Consider the following 19,550-nt stretch of genomic DNA (forward strand, 5'->3'; position numbering starts at 1 on the left):
AGCAGGACCAATAAATCAATAAATACCAAGCAGCCCGGTCTAGAAATCTGTCCACAAGTCCAAAGAAGGGGACAGTCCAAACTCTGAAGTTCAAGTTTGCTCGTTTCAACTGCCTCCACGGAGAGCAGCCGTCTTCTCCCCTTGCAAGCGAAATTACTCGAGACTTTTGGAAAATTTATAGGTGACGTGGTCCAAACCCAACTATGCAGCTCACTGACCATTCAGCAATCCGTCAGACATGCTGATGAGGGCAACCGGGAGAATCCGGCAGCTTGATGAGAAATTAAAACGCTCTTTGGACTGAGCGTATGCAAAGTGGTGTCCACGTAGGGTCCACCCCTGGGCAGGTGGGAAGAGCTGGGTCTTTAAGTCAGAGTCTACGCTACAGTTACTTGAACTACAGGTCTATGTAACCAATTTTCACTGAAGTAGTCCATTCCACAAACAAACAGGGCTGCTCTGTAAGAGAAAACCAGCCCCCTTACCTACCTAGCTTATCAAGCCTGTTCAAATCATGAAGCTGGTTACCTACTTTGAAGGCACAGCCCCAGGTGACGAGAAGAGGAAACTGTGACTGATGTTCCCAGCTACTCAGTGAACTCATTAATGCCTGGGTACTTTTTTTAATTGTTTGTTTGGTTTTTTTTCCCCCCTCCATGACAAACTGACACAAGTAATTTCTTTCAGGGATGGGCTCTAGGTAAATAATTTGGGGGAATCTTTTGAGAAAGCACCTGGATATTAAGGCAACAGGTGGAAAGAAGCTTCAAGACATTAGAAAAAGATCAGTTATACTCCAAAAATCCAGAAGCTTCTGATTCTTCTAAAAACTATTTTTCCCATTTCCAGAAACTGCCCTGCATTTTGTTTCCAGTCATAACTCTCCAACCCTCCACCTCTTCCAAATGATTTCATGACCCCAACACGGTGCCCCCCCCCTTCCCTGCTATTAACCCGTATCAAGTGGGCTGAGTTTATACTACCCCCATGGACTGGAAATGCCACCACCAATACTGCTGTCAAGAGAGGCATTTCTCGGAACAGCTTTTAAAAATCCTTTTAAATGTACACATTCTCGTGGCACAAACAATTATGGAACTCCAAATTAGCATGGCTATATTTAGGGATTCAATTTTTCACCTAGCTGAGAAACTGACTTAGCTTCTCTATCTTTTTAATGTAAAATACATTCATCCTTATCCGTTCCTGGCTTTTCTGGGGAAGCTCTGCAGTATCACCCCAACTGGACCAGCCCCTTTTCAGAGGTACATCAACAGTGGGAACATGGTTTATGACCATGGAGCCAAACTCAATGCTCATCTCCCACTTTTTGGGATTGGGCACAGCTGCATAGTAACCTCCTCTGATTGTATTAAGGCTTAAGAAGAGACTCACACATGTCTGGAAAAAGAGAATTTCCACTCTATTTTCCAAGTCATAGAAAATGGCATTTGGAAAACTTAGTTGTACTTATCCTCTATTTTAAATTGGTCATCTTAGTTTTAATTAGCTAAGTTGTTTTTCCTCTTAAGTGTTTAGAAAACCTGGTAATCATTTTAAAAATAGTAACCCAGAGCAGGTCTGATAGATACTCGAATATTTGAGAATACTGATTGCTTTCTCAATTCCTCTTTTCAAAATTTTAGTAAGTACAATTAGAACAGGATGCTGATTATTCAGCGTTCCCCCCAAAGTTACCTGGGCAAGCCTCTAGATTCCACTCAACTATCATGATTTGTCTCCTGGCATTTGGTTCTAAAACAAGAGATTTTATCTCTACATACCCAGAATATGTTCCAAAGGCACATGTAGGAAATTCATTACAGATGTAGGTTTTCATGGATCTTTGAAAAGGCTCTTTTTAAATCCATCATCTCCTTCTAAAAAAAGAATACGTATGAACTCTTTCTGGAGAGCACCTGTATTTGAATTGTTATCAAAAAAGTTATCAAAAAAGGTCAGTATTAGGCTGAAAAAGGGTAATATCCCAAATGGACAGGGCTCACTCGTGTGATAACTCAGCTGGGTGTCCACTCCAATGGAATATGTGAAAAAAGCTGACAATGCTTTGTTAAAATTGTAAGGTGTAAAAAAAAAAAAAAATTATAAGGTGTCACGAGAAAAACTAGTTCACAGAATTAGCAACCCTGGTTGTGCTGTCCTTTTCTTGATAATGGAGGGTGTTGAGGGTAATGCGTGTATGTGCCTCTTATTCTCAGACCAAGGTCCTTTAAACAAAGTTTCATAAGCAGCTAAGAATCAGCTTCAATGTTCATCACCCAGCAACTCAGAAAAGCAACCACAGTGCAACGTGCAGAGAAACAGAGACATGCCTAGGAATGGAGCAATGACAGAGAATGTTCTAGTGTGCTCTCACTTACGGAGAAAAGAGAAAGGAGAATTTCTCTTTGTTCACACATGGTGGTGGTGGTGGTGGCAGCGGTGTTGGGAGCAGTGTTTGGGTTGGGGAACACGGTGTTTCATACCAATGAAAAATACCATCTTGTACTTAGGACAAAGCTTTAGCCGTCAGTGGGAAAGAGCAGTTACAATGGACAGTTTTTACAGCAAGATACCTGTTAGGACAAGTAAAAGCCTCTTGAGTCTGGATTAACAAGAGATATTATCGTGCATACACGGTTACAGGAGTTTGGCCTTCCATGCTCCGAGAATCCCCAAGCTCATGGTTAACCGCAGAAGCCAGCACCCTTCCCGGTGATATAAATCCATGCTTTACAGGGATGCTGCTTTCCTAGACCGTGGAGAGGGGGAGGAAACCAGACAGTATCTGTGACAGCCTACATTCTGGGGATGCATCAGAATTACTAATAGTTTACTTATTATCCATGAGGAGCCAATGGGGCTGAGCTGGGCGGGGTCTCCTCTATGTTCCCATCAGCCCCCGCACCCGCCAAGACAAGCGCCCAACTAAATTCCCTTATAGACATCAACTATGGAGAGTGTTCTACCCTCATCTGATTGGCTGGTCCGTATCAAAACAGGAAGCCAGCCCTTTGGTTAGATGTCTGAGCTCCCCTGTGCAGGCTGTGGCCACAGATACGCTCTGCTTCCGTGAGACCTCTCCCCCAACTACAGTGATCCTGCTCGCTTCCAAAGATGACCCCCCCCCCCCCACCGCTGCCAGTGCACACACAGTACAAAGTGCAGGCTCCTTAGAAGACGAAATCAGGCAACTGAAGTCTTCCCTTTGCCTTCTAGACCCCACCCTCAGTGATAGGGGGTAGGACCCCGGCATGTCTCCGTGTTAAAGCTTGCTGTTTAGAGAACAGGATCACTGTAATTCTAGAGGAAACAGGTATTCCAAGTACAAATTGGTATTCAGCAGTGTAAAAAAAAAAAACAAACATCAGACAGTGCTCAACAATGCAGGAAACAGGGTACACCATGCTCTGAGGATAAAGACAGAACACTGGGGCGGGGTGGGGGGCTTTTCCCCTCCTAGATAGGTACATGCTGACAGACAGTGCATACAATGGAACAACAGAAAATGTTTCCCCAAATTTATTAAACAAATGACAAAAATGAGAATGAAGTCCCCAGCCTTTTCTATTGTAAAATTTGGCATATTAGACATTTTTAATAAAATATTTTATCTCTAGTATTAAATATACACACAGAAAGGACAGAAGGGAACTGGATTAATCATATAGGCCAAGCTTGTGAGACTGGGTTAGTCAGGTGTTCACAGCAACTTTCCACGCAGAAGGGGGTGGTGAGCATGGGGGACTGGACCTCGGGCCTTGAGGTGCGTGTGGGGAGAGCAGCAGGCGTGTGGTCTGCACTAAAGAAGGCCTGTCTTCGGTCGTTCTGTACATCGCTGCAGGCAGAGTGACAAATTCCCTACTTCCCACAAAGGAACTTAGAGGCCCAGGGGGAAAAGGAGCTGTTAGCCTAGTTTCATGAGCCAGAAAGTTCATCCGTGGGTAATGACACACCAGTCACACGACTATGGGCTCCAAAAGGAACCTTCTCCTGTTTCCTATTTGAGAGCCAGTAAACAGCCCAAACTTGTAAGAGAGCAGTAAACTGCCTGGAGACTCCCGGGCCCATCACCGCCTCCATCTCTTACTTGAAAGTAGAATGAGTCCATCCCTGTCTGATGCTTTTTACTAAGTGAGCACGCATGCGCACACACGCAGTACTCGCTCGTGCCCCCGGCTTGGGCTGCGTTTGGCAACGACCTGCCGTCACCCTTCAATATTCTGCAACTGCTGCCCCGAAAGCCCCGCGGATCTTCCGGTGCCCTTCCCGTGATGGCCTCTGGGACACCAGCCTTGCAGTTCACCTAAAACTTGCTCTCAGCTACACATGTGGATCGGATGTCCCGTGTCAACAGCTGACTTTTAATCCTCCCTGCTTTCAGATATGAAGCCACTCCAAGACATTCCAGAGTAACCTGATCTAGAACCCATGCAAAGACCCAGAGGAGGTGCCTTCCCCTGGGAACAACACCGGAGGCTGAAGAGATGCCCATGTCTCCAAGCGAAGCTAAGGTCAGCCTACACCGACATGATTCTGGACAAATCAGTCAATTCAGTTCTGAAAGATTTTCTCACTTCTTCCCCAGGTCCCTCCAGGGAATGCTGAATTGCCTTCATTGGAAGAGAAGAAACGTTCCTTGTGCTAGAAGTGTCATTTACATTTCTTGGAATGATGTACTGTTTCCTCCCTTTTTTTTTTTTTGGACAAAACAAGACTCCACCCACCTCCTCCCAAACATATAAAATGGCATACAAATGAGCATCTGCAACTCCTGTTTGTAGCAGAATTACTTGGAAATCTCTAGGTTATTTGAGGAAACAGTAAGTAGTCCTTTTCAATGATGGCTCTAAGCAAGAGGCAACCAGGTCCTGACAACATAATGCCAAATCGTGGAGTTGGGTTTGTTTGTTTGTTTGTTTGTTTGTTTTTTTAAATAAGAAGAGAACAGCTTCTTATTAAAGTGGCATGCTTATTTTGATCTAAAAGTCAGTGGCTTCCTTTTAAAAACCAGCGAGTGGTATTAGAGGTATGCACGAGCGTACACCAGGGAGCCCATTCTCCTGCACTATTTCACTCAACTTGACTGAAACAGACGGAATGAAACTAACAAAGAAAAAGCAGCAGCGCCAGTAAATCGTCTCAGTCACCAGAGCCTCGTTTGTTCATCACTTACTGCTCTCGGAGTTCATAACGAGCACTTCTGCTCCCATGTGCTCTCACGGAGGTGGCGAACGTGGCTGAGTGTGAAACTCATCAGACAGCCACCAGTGGTGGATTATTCTGCAACAGTCCCTCCTTTCAGGTTCAACAGAGACTTACTCCCTATGGCAGCAATGGCAGAGAAAGATTCCGCTGCAGCTTGATTTATAAAATCTGCAGCAACAGACTCATCCCATGAAACCAGAGGAAGGCCCACCAGCTTTAGAGTGACTCCGCGCCTATCAGAGAAGGAAGGCTTATGGCCTCCGAGAGAGAGAAGATCCAGAAAACAAAGCCTTTCTTAGGAATGCAATTCTGAGGTCTCTTTAAATGCTTGCCGAGATGAAGAGTGATTAAAACAAAATCAATTCAAAATAAGCCCAGTGATGAAAAGGGCCCCCAAGTTTCTTAATTTAAGGCTGGGCCAATCACTGACTAATGATGGCAACTGTACCAAACTCATTCTGTGCTGAATACGGAGTAACATTTTAAGTGGAAAAAGTTGATGGATTGGAGGTGAACACCAATTACAGATACGAAAAAGGATGCTGTATGCATATGCGCAAGTTTTAACAGAATTTTAAAGGATAGTTTAATCTCATTAATTTTTCCTTCTTTTAGATACTGCTTCGCAGCACAGTCAAAGGGCTTCCAAGGCTAGGATGCAAGCTGAGTTTCTGATTCAACTGAGGACAGGCTAGATTTTGCATACGTGCTGCAAATTTCAAGAGGCTCAGGCTGTATTTTAGTTTTGCAGGCCTGGCTTTTTTCTTTTTTTTTTTTTTTTTTTTTTTTAAAGCATTGCTGGGTTTGAAATCTTCAAAGAAGTTCTTGAGAATAAAATAAAAATCATTCACATTTCAAGTGCTGGCCATGTGGCACAACTGGGAACTAAGTCTGTGAGAAATCCCCAAATATGAGTCACATATGTGGGGGAAGAATCTGGCCCACAGAATTCCTTTAATTAAATGCCTGTCTAATAAAATATCGTCAACGGCATACAGATGCCGGTCAGAGGAGCTGGAGCAGTTCAAGTTCCGGAACCCATTAAATGCATTTCTTCACGCTAAAAGAATTTCTTGCATTTTATTTTGCCCTGAAAAACAGCAACAGAAAAATCAACCACGCGAGGGGCTACAATGTGCATACTTTGAAATACCATCTCACAAAGATAGGGATTCAGGGGGGCCCTGGTGGGGCCTGGTGGCTGGAAGGTGAGTTTCTATAGATGGTTTGTATTCTATCTGAGGCCTTAAGGTTTCCTATTTCATGGAGCAGCTATTACCTAAATCCTGGGCTCCTTACTGATTCAGGAGTCCTCTGCACTAGCTGTTGTCTTAGAAAAACAGACAGACGGGTCTTGGGAAACCCTCTGGAAACTAGAATGAATCCACAGGTCACCTGTCCACACCCAACCCCATTGCTGGTCTTTGCTGCATCCTTGGTTCAACTCTGTGACACACGTGTCCTTCCCTGCCACACCGTGTGGCTCTGGAGGCCATGTTAAGACCTGGGGAACCAGAGGCGCCCAAAAGGTAGAAGGTGAGAGGCTGTCAGCTTTCCCTGACCTCTGCACGGAGAAAGACCACATCTCCTGTGCGAGCTGGCTCTGCCGGGCTCCAAGAATGCTTAGAAGTACTCCCTAACCCATGCTTAAAATCTTTATTTGTGCAGAGCAAGCTCTCCCAGAGGCAATTAGTGGATATTTTCAGCACTTTAGGCTATGTGGCTTTTGAACAAACCATACCCCTTCTCTGTTAAGCACCATTAATCACATCAGGACTGCTGCTTTCATAAATACTGGCCCAGAAGCAGAAATTGAGTCGCTTGGCTGGTACGAACCCAACCAGAGGAAAACTTGATGAGCTACCCTAAAAAGGGAACGTCCGTCAACACAAAACTGAGTACACTACCATTGATCAGCTGTTTTTAAAACATTTCACATAAAAACAAACAGACAAAAATCACTCCTTTAAGCAAAAAGCAAAACAAAATAATTACTGGAGCATGTTTTGCTTTGGAGGTTTACATTTGCTGATTCGCACTGTATGCTGGGAAGGTTAATACCCACTGCTCATTCATACTTCCATCAGCAGACTGCAGTGTAATCAGAGGTAAAAAGAAAAGTCATTTGAACAAATCACCTTCACAAATAAACCACAGGATTCCAAATGGGACTCTGCTTAACTCACATTGGACTGCATTTTTATACAGCAGATCGACATCTTTTTCTAAGTCCAGAACAGAATATGCAAGAACACATTATAAGTGCAAAAACTCCACAACAGAAAGAGCAGTGCTTCCTACGCATTATGGACTGTAACTGTCTTAAGTCAGGTCTCCATGATCCCTGGTCTCCACATCTAATTTTAATTATTAATCTGAACAAGATTCTCCAAAATTAAAGTACTAAATCAAAAAGGTCCTATTGCACCAAGAGGTCACACAGACCAGAGCTGAAGGGCTACGGGCCACAGTTCCAGTTCAGCTTCATCAGGCAGTGGTTGTATGACTAGCTGACATGTCTCGACTTCAGCAGGTCAAGGTTTGTCATCCACAAAATGAAGGTTTCCCCTAGACAATCTCTAAGGTCCCTTCTAGTTCTAAAGTTCCATGACTCCGTTAAATATAGAGATCTAAAGCAAGACATCAATAGACTACTTCAATGAACATCTTTCAAACCATCCAATAATCAGTTTGATTCATCAATCATGCACTGAATCAAATGATTAGGAAAATAAGACAATAAAAAAAAGTTTGTATAAAAGTGGATTACGTTTTCGGCATCTTCAAAACCAACTTGTCAACATTCGTGTGGACAGATAATCAGTTGGGAGCCACAAGGTCAGTCGATCTGTCTATTTGTCACATATGGCTGCCAAATTCTTCCCTGCTTCCTAAGTACGTGGAGCCCTGCCCTTGTCATCATGCCACATGCAGGAGCTTAGTAAGGCAGTGGGCATGGTGGCATGCCAAGGATGTATCACTGTTAAAACTCTTTTCAATTATCTGGTAGTTAGGATCTAAAAATTTGATTCTACAACTCATTTTTTTTTTTTGAAAAAGTACTAAAGACTGCAAAGTACCAAGTAACAGGCATTAATTAATGAAAGTATTTCATTGATGATGCTTTCCTTACTTTGCAAGCAAGCCAGAAATTTACCTGTCAGCTTCAACATAGTCCACTAGATTCTAGAAGGCAACTGTGTCAGGCTGAGGAATGACCCAGACTGCCCAGCAGAACCATCTGCGGAACCCAAAGGGCACCCCAGACCAATTAGATAAAAATGTCTAGGGTTAGGGCCCAGGCATCACTGATTTCTAAAATGTCCCAGGTGATTCCCTTGTGCGGCTGGGGCCGAGAAACAAGCATGATAAAACCAGGTTCTTGGATCTAAGATGCAGGAATGCTGAGTGAAAGGCACTGGCAGAAGTGGGCAAGATTTAAGAAGAAATCAAACCTCTCACTACATACACTTCTTTTCCTGCACATGGAAACTTCTAGAAGTCACTGTTTCCAAGAGAAGACCCTGTTCACCCAAGTGTGAACGTTAAGAATGTACGTAATAACCAGCCAAGAGGCAGCAATACTGGAAAACGGTCCTCTCTCTGCTGCACAGGAGTCAAAGTCAGGCCTTTAGTGCCTCCTGCAAGGTCTGATTTTCCCCTGCATCGCCCCTCAACTGCATTTCTATGTTTCAATTTGAAATTCTGACAGCCAGTTGTAGCTTCTTAAAACATGACTAACAATTTGACCAACTGATGCGAATCGCAGCCAAACCAGCAGACCCTTAAAATTAGTTCCACTGACATCCTTTACATCAATTCAGAGGAAGTCTGGAGAGAAAAGACTATTCTCCCTATTAAAATGTTCATTATTCTTGACGGGGATTTCACCCACACTTAAATCTTAGCCAGCCATCAACTTACAAACGGGCTTGAATTATGTCAATTCCCTCACCTACTGAGGCTCCAAAAAGCTCCAAAAAACAGCACCTCCTCTTAAAGAGGGGGGAAAAAGTAAAACCTACACCTTCCCTGGGATCGCTATGATAGTTCAGTCTGAACATTCAATCGAAAGGAGCGTGATCTGCACACAAACTCAATACACACAGAAGATTTCCACATAAATAAACACCCTATACCCATGATCAGATTCATAAGAAAGAATTTCTTCCTTGCCTTCAACCAGAAAGATAAACAAGCTCCCGGTAACTTGTCATCATGTCTTACTATTTATCTTGTCCACTATTTTTTTTTTTTGGAAAGCAAGCCCACTATGCCAACTTTCCTTTTTCTTCAAGATTTTAGAGTTAGGCATACCCTATCCAAACATGGCTGTCCAAAACTTCCTCCAAACAAACATTGATTAAAGATTAATGAGTCCCTAGGACAGATCATCTCCACTGGAACCCTGGACTCAGGACTCCAGGTTCCCGACTCTTGAAGCCCGGCCCTCCTACTCGGCCTCCTCGGCCTCCTCACTCACACGCAGGCCGCCCCCCTGCTTCGGACTTCTCCGCATGCAAGGGGAGCCCAGCACCGCTGGGTTGCCAAACGTGAGTGGCTGCCTCAAAGGGGTCCCCATCTCAGAGTCTGAATCACTGGATTCAGTCCCGCTGCTGGTGGAGCCCTCGGTCACGTGCAGGGGCGCCCTGGGGCCCGCCAGGCCGCCGGCACATGCTGACCGCACGGCGGGCGTCTTTGAGGTCGGACCCACGAAAGGCGCACCATTAGCCAGCATTCTGCCTCCCGACGCGGCCAGGCTGGCCCGTCCTCCCTTTTCGCGGCCATCAAGCCCATCCAGTGCCTGTGGGGTTGTCGCCACCTGGCTAAGGATGAGCGGGTCGGTCTCTGACTTGTTGTATCTACTGGGAAGATCCCGTAAGTATGGCCTCTGCAGGACGGGGGACGAGCTCTCGGAAAGAGGGCCCTGGCTTGGGAGAGCATCCTCTCCCGTCCTTTCCCGGCTCGGGTCATGCCCGTTTTCGGAGACATAGCCCTGAGACCCAGTCCGGTCCCAAGTCAGATTCGGACTCGACTGTCTGCTAGCGGGGGACACAGGGGTGGCTGGGCTACTGCGACCGTCCGAGCCCCTGAACAGCTCATCTATCAGGGAGCTGTGTCGTGGGAGTCGGGGGCTCCCGCTCATGTCAAAGGTGAGGTCTGCGGAATCATCATCGAGGAACTCTCTGGAAGGAGGCCGGGAGGACTTCACGGAGGGAGGGGAAGCCCTGGGCCTAGCCTCGGTCCGCCTCTCCTCCCTGGAGAGCAGGTAAACCCCACTGGTCAAATCACCCTCATAGTTGTCATTTGTTTGGGACTGGGACGCTTGCTCCCTGAGCAGGTCGGACTCGCTATCTACGTCACTGCAGTCAATGAAAGGAATGGAAGTGCTGCTGCCGCGGGCAGCCCTGGATGCTGGACCTGTGCTCGGCTGCGGGGGCTGAGCTTTACTCTGCTGGGTCCTATCCTTAACGACCTCCTCCTCTTCGTCGGCCGCCGCCCGCGCGGCTCCGTCCGCCTTCCCGCCGCCCGCGGGGCTCCGGGGCAGCGCGGGGCTCCGGCGCGGCTCTTCGGCGGGGGCGCTGGGCTCCTCTCCCTGCGGGCCGCCGGCGGGCTCCGCGCCTTCTCGCGGCGGCAGGCTGGCACTCGGCTGCGCCTGCGCGGGGCGGGGCGAGAGAGGGAGGGCGGGGTCAGAGGCTACCTTAGAAACACGCGGGAAGCTTGCAGCAGCGCCAGGGACTGCCAGGGACCTCCAAGGAAACGCTGCCGGTCCTTGCTGCTCAAACAAAACACCGCCCATGCGCAGGCCCTCCCGAGTGCACAGGGTCGGCCTCCAGAAGGTTCTCTCTGCGTGTGGATGCTGACGATGCAGGCCCTCCAGCAGCACGTGTGGGCCACTGCCTGTCTGCTCTCTAGGGCTTCCGGGCTCATACTGGGCTCCCAGTTTCCGTGGACCCAGAGAGTCCTTGCAACCCACAGGGGGCTTCCCAAGAAAGGGTGGGTGGGGAGAGGAAGAAAACACATGGTGGACCACCCCCCCCCCCACACACACACCCTCCCCGGAAAGGCAAGTTGACATGGATTTCAGACAAATGACAAAAAACTTCTTTGTTTATACTTCCAAGGGAAGAACAGACAGGTGAGGCACTCTTTTTAGAGGTGCCTACAAAGTTGGCATTCTCTGGTAGAGAAAACCCCGAAAACACACCCAGAGGCCAATTCCGGACAAAATGAGCTTTCACCATCCTCAGGACAAGAGTGATAATGTCCCTTAGTGCCAACTGCGGTCACTGCGCTGTAACAGGAGTCCTGGGAACTCTCCACCCAGTCTGGTGCCAACAAAGGGTTCTGACCTCGGCCCTGACCGGGAGCTACACCCAGCAGGTGCAAAGGAGGTCCCGGTGTCTTCACACAACCACACCCATTTCGCTGGATGGGGGGCTCCGCTCTACTGGCTCCCGTGGGTGCCTGCTAGCGGGGGACACCTGCTAAGCTGAGTTCAGGCCGACAGAGCAAACGTCTCCGTGGCAAAAAGCACAGCATGGAAGACAGGAAATGAGCTGAAAAAGGACCCGCTCCAGGGTACGCTGAGCCCAGGCTGGGCTGCACAGAGCCTGGGTCTGCTCAAAGCCAGGGCACACACACAACTATACTCTTCCCTCAAAAAGAAACCCCCAAAGTGCAGGGCAAATAACTCAGAAACATACTGTAAAACACAGTAGTTAACAAAGTGTGGTGAAACAAAACGAAACACAAAGCCCCACAGTTGTAATAATCGATGAGCATTACTGACTTGTTTTGGCACTTCTGAATTCGGCTCTGTAGGCTGTGTAGCCAGGCTTCTGATGGACTGAATCTTGCTGTGTTTCCTGGGAGAAATCACATAAGATAGCCAAAGTTAGGTAAACTGTGTTTTGTTTTCTGTGTGTGTGTGTGTGTGTGTGTGTGTGTTTTAATGAAAACTAACAACAGCCTTATGCGTATCCTTACTATGAAGGCACCTAAACTAGTCTGTATGGGTGCCTGATTGAAAGGGGGTCATTCTTGGGGCGCCTGGGTGGCTCAGTGGGTTAAGCCGCTGCCTTCGGCTCAGGTCATGATCTCAGGGTCCTGTGATCGAGTCCTGCATCGGGCTCTCTGCTCAGCAGGGAGCCTGTTTCCTCCTCTCTCTCTCTCTCTGCCTGCCTCTCTGCCTACTTGTGATCTCTCTCTGTCAAATAAACAAATAAAATCTTAAAAAAAAAAAAGGGGGTGTCATTCTTTTCCTAATACTTGTAGTATTCAGGGGTTACCTAAATTCTGAAAAAATTCTCAGTAATCCCCTGCTCCCGTTCAAGCGGTCAGGAGACCCAGTCACTGCTCACTACCTTTCTAGACCTCGGAAGGTCCGTGGGAGGGAGAGTTGGCTAGGTTCCAGGATGCCCTGAGGTGCAAGTTCTGGTCTGACAATAGGCTATCAATTCATGTATTTCTGGTCATGATTTTCTAGATCACTTCTATGATAGAGGCAATCACCACTAATCAGCTAACTCTTTCACAGTGTTGAGGTCAGGGAAGGCCTGCCCCCCGTTAATGAATTTACAGTCTCAGCAGTAGAAGGAACTGGATTTAATGCCACTAGCCTGTCTCCTTTATCTTTTCCCTTCCTTCGTCTGCCGGTGCCCTCCTCTTCCTCCGTGAGCATTAGAAACTTTCGAGCTACTCAGATGATGAAACCGTATCAATACAGACAGATCAAAAGTTAACGTGCATTTGGCTTTTCTTCGAAATACTCCACGTATACAAGGACAGTCGAAGCATCAGGTTTGTTTCGGCAAGCGTAAAACGAGGCACCAAGCACCCGGAAGGTTTGTCAACAGAGATTCAGATAAATAAAGCGGGATACTTTCACAATACCCTACAACGGCAACACAGATCCCCAGATCAGGGTAGGGCTTCAAAAGCAAGATGCAGAACGAGGGACCGTGTGTTACAAGTTAAACAAATGAAACCACACAACCCAGAGGAACCCTGCCCATCCGTTTCAGGTGCGTAAATATATGTAACAGGAGGAACAGGAAGCTGGCAGCTGTGCCTCTGGGAAGGGGAGACGGGAAACAGCGAAGACGGCTGTCGGTCAAGGTGGGGGTGGCTACGGGAGCCAACAGCAGTTACACACAAAAAAGGGGGAAAAATCCAGATGCAGAAAGAAACGTGGATGTTTGCTGTGTTCTCCAGTCTCTACTGTCATTTTAAGACGGATTAAAATGTAAAAAAGAAAAATGTTAAAAAGAAGAAATGCACATGCCCTGAACAGCCCATCGTGCACCTCACATCAGCTGTTTACTCGTTTATCTCATGTCCCTGGATTCTCTGCTTCTCCTTCTCCGGGCAGCAGAGCCACACTCGGGGCAGGGGGCCACGTGCCAGCTCTGAGACGAGGGCTGGTAACTTGATCTCTCTGAGCTACAGTGTCTCCATCTTTAAAAAGGTAACAGGAGGGGCGCCTGGGTGGCTCAGTGGGTTAAGCCTCTGCCTTCGGCTCAGGTCATGATCTCAGGGTCCTGGGGATCAGGTATCCTGGTATGAGCTCTAAAAAGAGAAAATACCACTTTGGGTTTCTTCTTTTTCCCATTACCCAGGTCCCGCATGGGGCTCTCTGCTCAGCAGGGAGCCTGCTTCCCCCTCTCTCTCTGCCTGCCTCTCTGCCTACTTGTGATCTCTCTCTCTGTCAAATAAATAAATAAAATATTAAAAAAAAAAAAAGTAACAGGAGTGGGGCGCGTGGGGGGCTGTGGGTGAAGGTGCTGCCTCGATTTCCGCTCAGGTCATGATCTCGGGGTCCGGGGATCAGGCTCCGCCCTCAGCAGGGAGTCTGCTGCTTTCCTTCTCCCCCTACCTGCCCCCCACACTCTCTAAAATAAATAAAATCTTAAAAATAAAGAAAAAGGGGACTAGGAGTGCACCAGCCTCATGGACCTGGCATGAAGACTGGGAGTTCACGGATGCGAAGCGTGCGGAACCTAGCAAGGGCTGCCAGCAACGAAGCGTCTGTCACCTTTCAAACTGCACTTTCTTGTGTCCCCCTTCTTTCACGTAGTCAAGGACCTGCTTCTGCGTCCGACCGCTAGAAGGAAGGGGACAGAAGAAGATGAGAGGGAAGACAAGACAGGAAGGCGTTCTCATTTGAACATGGGACACACCCAGTATTTCCTCCCCCCCCTTCCATCACCAGGAGAGACTTGGGCTTTCCTAGCGAGCCAGGCATCAATGCCGCTCCGAGAGACAACCGTCTGTGCCCATTTTGTCCCTTGGCAGTTCCCTTCTAAGTAGCAGAAAAATGTTCAAGTGATGAAACCCCTTAATGATTCTGAATTGGCTTATTAAGCAACCATCCTGAGAATCTGTATGCTTCGAGGAGGAAGGGATAATTCTGTTCACCAAGAATGCCCATGGCCTAGACTAGGGGACACGGGGACTTCGGACACGGGGAAGACACTCCAATGTTTGCTGAGAGGAGGAGCGGGAAAGAGAAGCGAGGATGTGTAAGTCTAAGGCGCCATCCCGGGGGCTAGACCAAATGTCGAGGAGCAACTTGCTTCTTTAGAGAAAGGAAATCGTTACCTGAACCGAAATGATGACCCCCGACTAAAGAGAACGGGCTTTGGCTTTGGTTTGGGCTCTTCAAAAAGTCTAAAAAAGGCATGATGTTCAACACAGATTTTCCAGAAGGACTTGCAAAAATCCCGACTGGCCATGAGAAATTCCAAGGTATCCTGGTATGAGCTCTAAAAAGAGAAAATACCACTTTGGGTTTCTTCTTTTTCCCATTACCCATGAACACTGGGTTGGAAAAACAAGAAAAGGGATAGAAAACAAGTATGTCCAATAAAATTTCAATCATGTACTGTATTATAGAGCAGGACCATAAATTCACATATTTAGTAAAACACAGTTGTTCCTAATGACAAAATATAGTCATCATTCAACCATTCCCCACCCCCCCCACCCCCGAATTCCTTAGAGGAACTACAGAAAACAGGAATACTTAGCAGAAGCCATAACACTTCTTTTGACAGAATTCATAAACAAATTTTGTGTATGTTGCTTACATTTCCTTCTTTAAAAGAAAAAAAAAAATCAAAGTACAGAATTCCCTTTTTGCCTCCTTAAAATAACTGAAACACACTTTTATTTTCTCCCTGAAGGTTCATGCCAACTTTGCATACTGGTCTTAAGTCTTTTTTCTGTCGAGCCACATATGGCTCAAGCCTCCACGTGGCCCCAGGGACCACACAGGAAATGAACATTTTTTTTTTCTTTCTGGAGCACAAAAGTATCACTCAAGGCTGAAAAAAAAAATCACGTCCTTTGATTCTGCAAAGCGGAGAGCATAATTTTCAATTCCCGGGCTGAACATTCTCCATGTAAGAGGCCGTATTTTATAAACAGGACTTACCACAGTCCTTAACGTTCCCAGCAACTTCCAACTATTCTGAGGGATCTCAGAGTCTGGGCAGTCCCAACTTACAAACAAGCGCGCCCCAATTCTACATCTGTAAGTAGCCTTTTGGAACTCAGAAAGCATTTTCCCAGAGAAAATGCTTATAAACAACTTATAATGGGTGACTGCTTCCCAGGTCAGGCCATAAAAGCTGATTTAATCCATTTTGTAGCTGAACGATGAGCCTCGATGGCCATTTATCATCTTTTTTCCCACAGGGGAGAAAACCACTCGCCGTTCAAATCCGCAATGGCGGCTGGGGACATCAGGGATCTATCATCCATGACCTCCACCACCCATTTCTGGCAGGGGAAGAAGATGCTCTTTCTTCCCTGACCCCGTCCCGGGGTGAGCGACGTCTTTAGGGGTTCTGGAGAAAGTGGGGTGGACCTGCTTATCAGCTGTGCGAATGCGCTGTCAGAGGCTTGGGGACAAGAGCGGGGATGCGAAAGCTGGGGACAGCTGGAGGCTTGTGTGGGCAGGGGCCTGCCCTGAATCTCGTGGATGCTGAGTGGTGTCTCGAGGAGGTGGCCTGGGGGCTGGAGCCCCAGCAACTGTACAGGTCAGGCTGTCTGGGGCTGGGGGGAGGGGCTGCCCATTCTTTACCCTTGTTCTGTCAACCCAGGTGACAGTGTGGTTACAGAGTGTCCAGGCAGACCTGTCGGTACAGACCCTCAGACACCGGCACAGCGCTGGCTGCCGTTCCAACCTGCGCCCCAGCAGAGCCCCTATGTCCCCGCAGTCATGGGGTGGGCTCCAAGGTCACGGTCCCCCACCCTGCCCCCACCCACTTACGTTGGCATCAGGACGGAGTTTGATGAGAAAGCGCTTTCTTTTGAAGCTCAGCTTCCGCACCTTCGCCCAGTTGAAGGCATTGATCTTAGTAAAACCCTGAGAAGAAGAAAGGTCTCGGCCAGTGAGCCACGAAATGCATAATAAGCAACACAGGGGGCTGCTTTGCCTCAAGGACGGGGAGCTGTCGCAACCATGCCTTCTGCTAGAGGATTCTCAGGATTTGCTGCTGTGGACATTACTGTTCCTGGAGCATTATTTTCCACTAATTATAGGCTTTGGCATTCAAACCAAGTCTGCCTCCAGGGAGAGGGGCAGTCAGCCAAGGGGAAGGATAAAAAGACAAAAAAACAGTAAAAACCACGACAACCACAATTAGTGACCATCACTTTTGGAGTGTCAGCACCCCGTAAGGACCCGACAGACCTCACCTTATCAAACCTGAGACAAAACCCGCGGAGATGGGTTTATTATCTTTCTCTTACAGATGTGGAAAGTGCTGCATGGACAGATCTTGGTGTGTCCAAAATCCCACAGTTTATGAGGCAGAATGAGATTCCCCAGCTTGTGCCTTAACCAGCGGCTAATCGTTAATCTCCATAAAAGCAACCCAGCAGGTTAGCAATCAATCCCCCGTGTCGCACAGGGGTCAGCCTCCCATGCCCAGGCGGCGGCCCCGGCCGCCCCGCTGCACAGGCGGGAAGGGGAGGGAAGGCCCGGCCTGTGGTGTTTATTGTCTTCTGGACCAGAGCATAGTCTCAGGGAAGGACTCACACATCCCCTTCTCTGAAAGTCAGGTGTGGAGACACAGGGTGACGGAGAAGCAAAGGGAGACAGCCAGAAACCAGCTCCCATCTGTCCTGTCATCTCAACTAAAATTAGAATTCCTCCTGAGCCTGTTCGAACACCAGAACCGTTTATTTAAATTGGTGAGAATGAAGCAATTAAGGACTGGCAAGAAGATTAATTTCAAGTTACAGCCTTTGTACATGATTAAATAACGGAGCAGTACTCAGTATTGGATTCTACCGCACACCATCAAGAGCGAATTAATTCAATTGTGAGGCATTTCTTCCCTCCCTACTCTCTGTGATTTTTAGAACTGTTTAAGGCCTCTGATTTTAAAATTTCACGGTAGGACTGAAAACTCTATTTGGTTTCTTGTCATTTGGCTCATCGAGCACTCCTAAGGTTACTCCAGTAGGCCGAAGACTGCTGAGAGCGGTCATGTCCTCTAATACCATCCTGCTTTCCCATAAGAAACCCAACCCCGACTCCTCTCGGGACAGGATTCGGTGATAATTCATGTCCGTCGTAAACATCCGATCCTGCGGCAGAGAGGCCCTGGGACTATTTTGGTAAAACAGGAAGGGGAAACAGAACCGAACCTGGCAGAGCTTGAAGGAGTAGGTTAGATTGTGTACATATTTACCCCTTCAAAATGGGTGAAAAGGACCCAATTTAAAAGGCAGCTGCTTTCTTCATACTCCTTTGAAACTAAAGCAGAGATGATGTACTTTTGTTTGAAAGAAAAGCACTGAGGAAACCTTTGGGAATGGTGAATAACTTCATTGTCTTGATTTCACTGATGGCTTCAGGATATCTATATATATATATATATATAGGCTTATAAAACTGCATACTTTAAATATATGCATTTTATTCTCTGTCCATAATACTTCAATGAAGCTGTTAAGACACAAAAGCAGCACCATCAACAGAACAATGGCAGTGCGATCAAGAGAGTACACACTTCAGAGTACAGAAAACCATGTTTTTAATAAAACACAGGTAAGAATTCAAGTGCAGTGTTTTGCTATAAAGTTACTATATAGCACCTGGCTGTCAGGAATTTAGAGAACGGCTAAATCCTAAAAAATACACCTTACGCTTTTCTTTTTAAGTTACGTATACCTGAAATAACAAATCAGCCGACTGATGTAAAATCTGAATTAGGTATAAAAACCTCTAAATTTGGTTTAAAGAAAAAAAAAGCAATTAAAAACCTTAACAGGTTTTAAAAAAAGGGGGGATGGGGGAGAGGACATGAGTATCACGTGCCAGTGTGAAGAAGGTGTTTCTTTGGGGGGATCTGAAATCTGATTCTATGACACTGGGATTTGAGCCCAGGTCCACCGAGAGAGATTTCTGTGATCCTACAAAGTCAACAGATACAAGCAAATCTCGGGTTGTGCATTCCCCAACCAGAGCAGGGGCCAGTGAACGGAATGGAATAGGATCTGGAAGCTGAGGACCTGGAAAGAAATAGAAACCCTGAGATGAGTTTCGTTTTTTCCTGTTCACAGAAAGTAACTATCGGAGGTCTTAACTCGGCCCACCCAACACGGAATCAGAGTTGAAGAGCCAACTCTTATCTTTCCATCACCAAGGGAACTGAGCTGTGGTCTCAACGCTCTTACCTGAAAGACGAGAATTCCCGTGTTGGCCACAGCCAGGTTGATCTTAGTACCTTCCCTGTCCTTGGCCGGGTGCAACCGGATCCCATACATCTCCAGCCTGCGGGCAATCTCCAGGAGTTGGAAATCTGATTCTGCTGGTGTCTGTCCACTGACAGAACAAAAAATGAGAAAAGAAAGGCCAGGAGATTTGGATTCCCTGTGTCTATTAATTTGAGATTAAGCAACTTCTCTTGGGAAATTAAAAGGCATTTCATCACAAACAATGGAGCTACCTGATCAGAAGATACCCAACCCCCCATTCATTATCACCCAAAGTCAAACAGCAAGGACAAAAGCCCTACTGCCCATGAAACACAAAACCTCAAAAGTCTACCTCACATTTGCCCTGTTTTTTTTTTTTTGTTTGTTTGTTTGACTCAAAGAGTTTCCTTTAAGGTCATATAAAAGCAAAACACCATGGTGTTAAAACACATTTTTAGTCACTTACAATGGGCCTACCCTTGGAAGCAAAGTTCAGGGCAACACTCTTGCGTACTTTCATCAAGCGCACATACCCTCCTTCAAAACAGCAACAAAAACAAGAGGCCCAGCGAGCATCTTTTGAAAAATATTTTACTGATCAAGGCCAAAAAAAAAAAAAAAAAAAA

The 19,550-nt window shown here is 46.8% G+C and overlaps 1 protein-coding gene across 5 annotated transcripts in view; it reads right to left on the minus strand.

Moving 5' to 3' along the window:
* Window positions 1-19,550, minus strand: part of FARP1 (FERM, ARH/RhoGEF and pleckstrin domain protein 1) — a 270,933-nt gene that overhangs the window by 46,734 nt on the left and 204,649 nt on the right. For all 5 annotated transcript variants that reach the window (XM_045081388.1, XM_045081389.1, XM_045081387.1 and 2 more), the window contains exons 8-13: window positions 18,904-19,051; window positions 16,487-16,582; window positions 14,812-14,975; window positions 14,246-14,314; window positions 12,002-12,077; window positions 10,630-10,864 (exon numbers count right to left, since the gene is read on the minus strand). In XM_045081388.1, the coding sequence (XP_044937323.1) occupies window positions 10,630-10,864; window positions 12,002-12,077; window positions 14,246-14,314; window positions 14,812-14,975; window positions 16,487-16,582; window positions 18,904-19,051 (788 nt within the window). The remainder of the gene's footprint in view (window positions 1-10,629; window positions 10,865-12,001; window positions 12,078-14,245; window positions 14,315-14,811; window positions 14,976-16,486; window positions 16,583-18,903; window positions 19,052-19,550) is intronic.

This window comes from Mustela putorius, unplaced genomic scaffold (genome assembly GCF_011764305.1).
Source record: "Mustela putorius furo isolate JIRA1106 unplaced genomic scaffold, ASM1176430v1.1 tig00000551_pilon_pilon_pilon, whole genome shotgun sequence".
Lineage (NCBI taxonomy): Eukaryota > Metazoa > Chordata > Mammalia > Carnivora > Mustelidae > Mustela > Mustela putorius.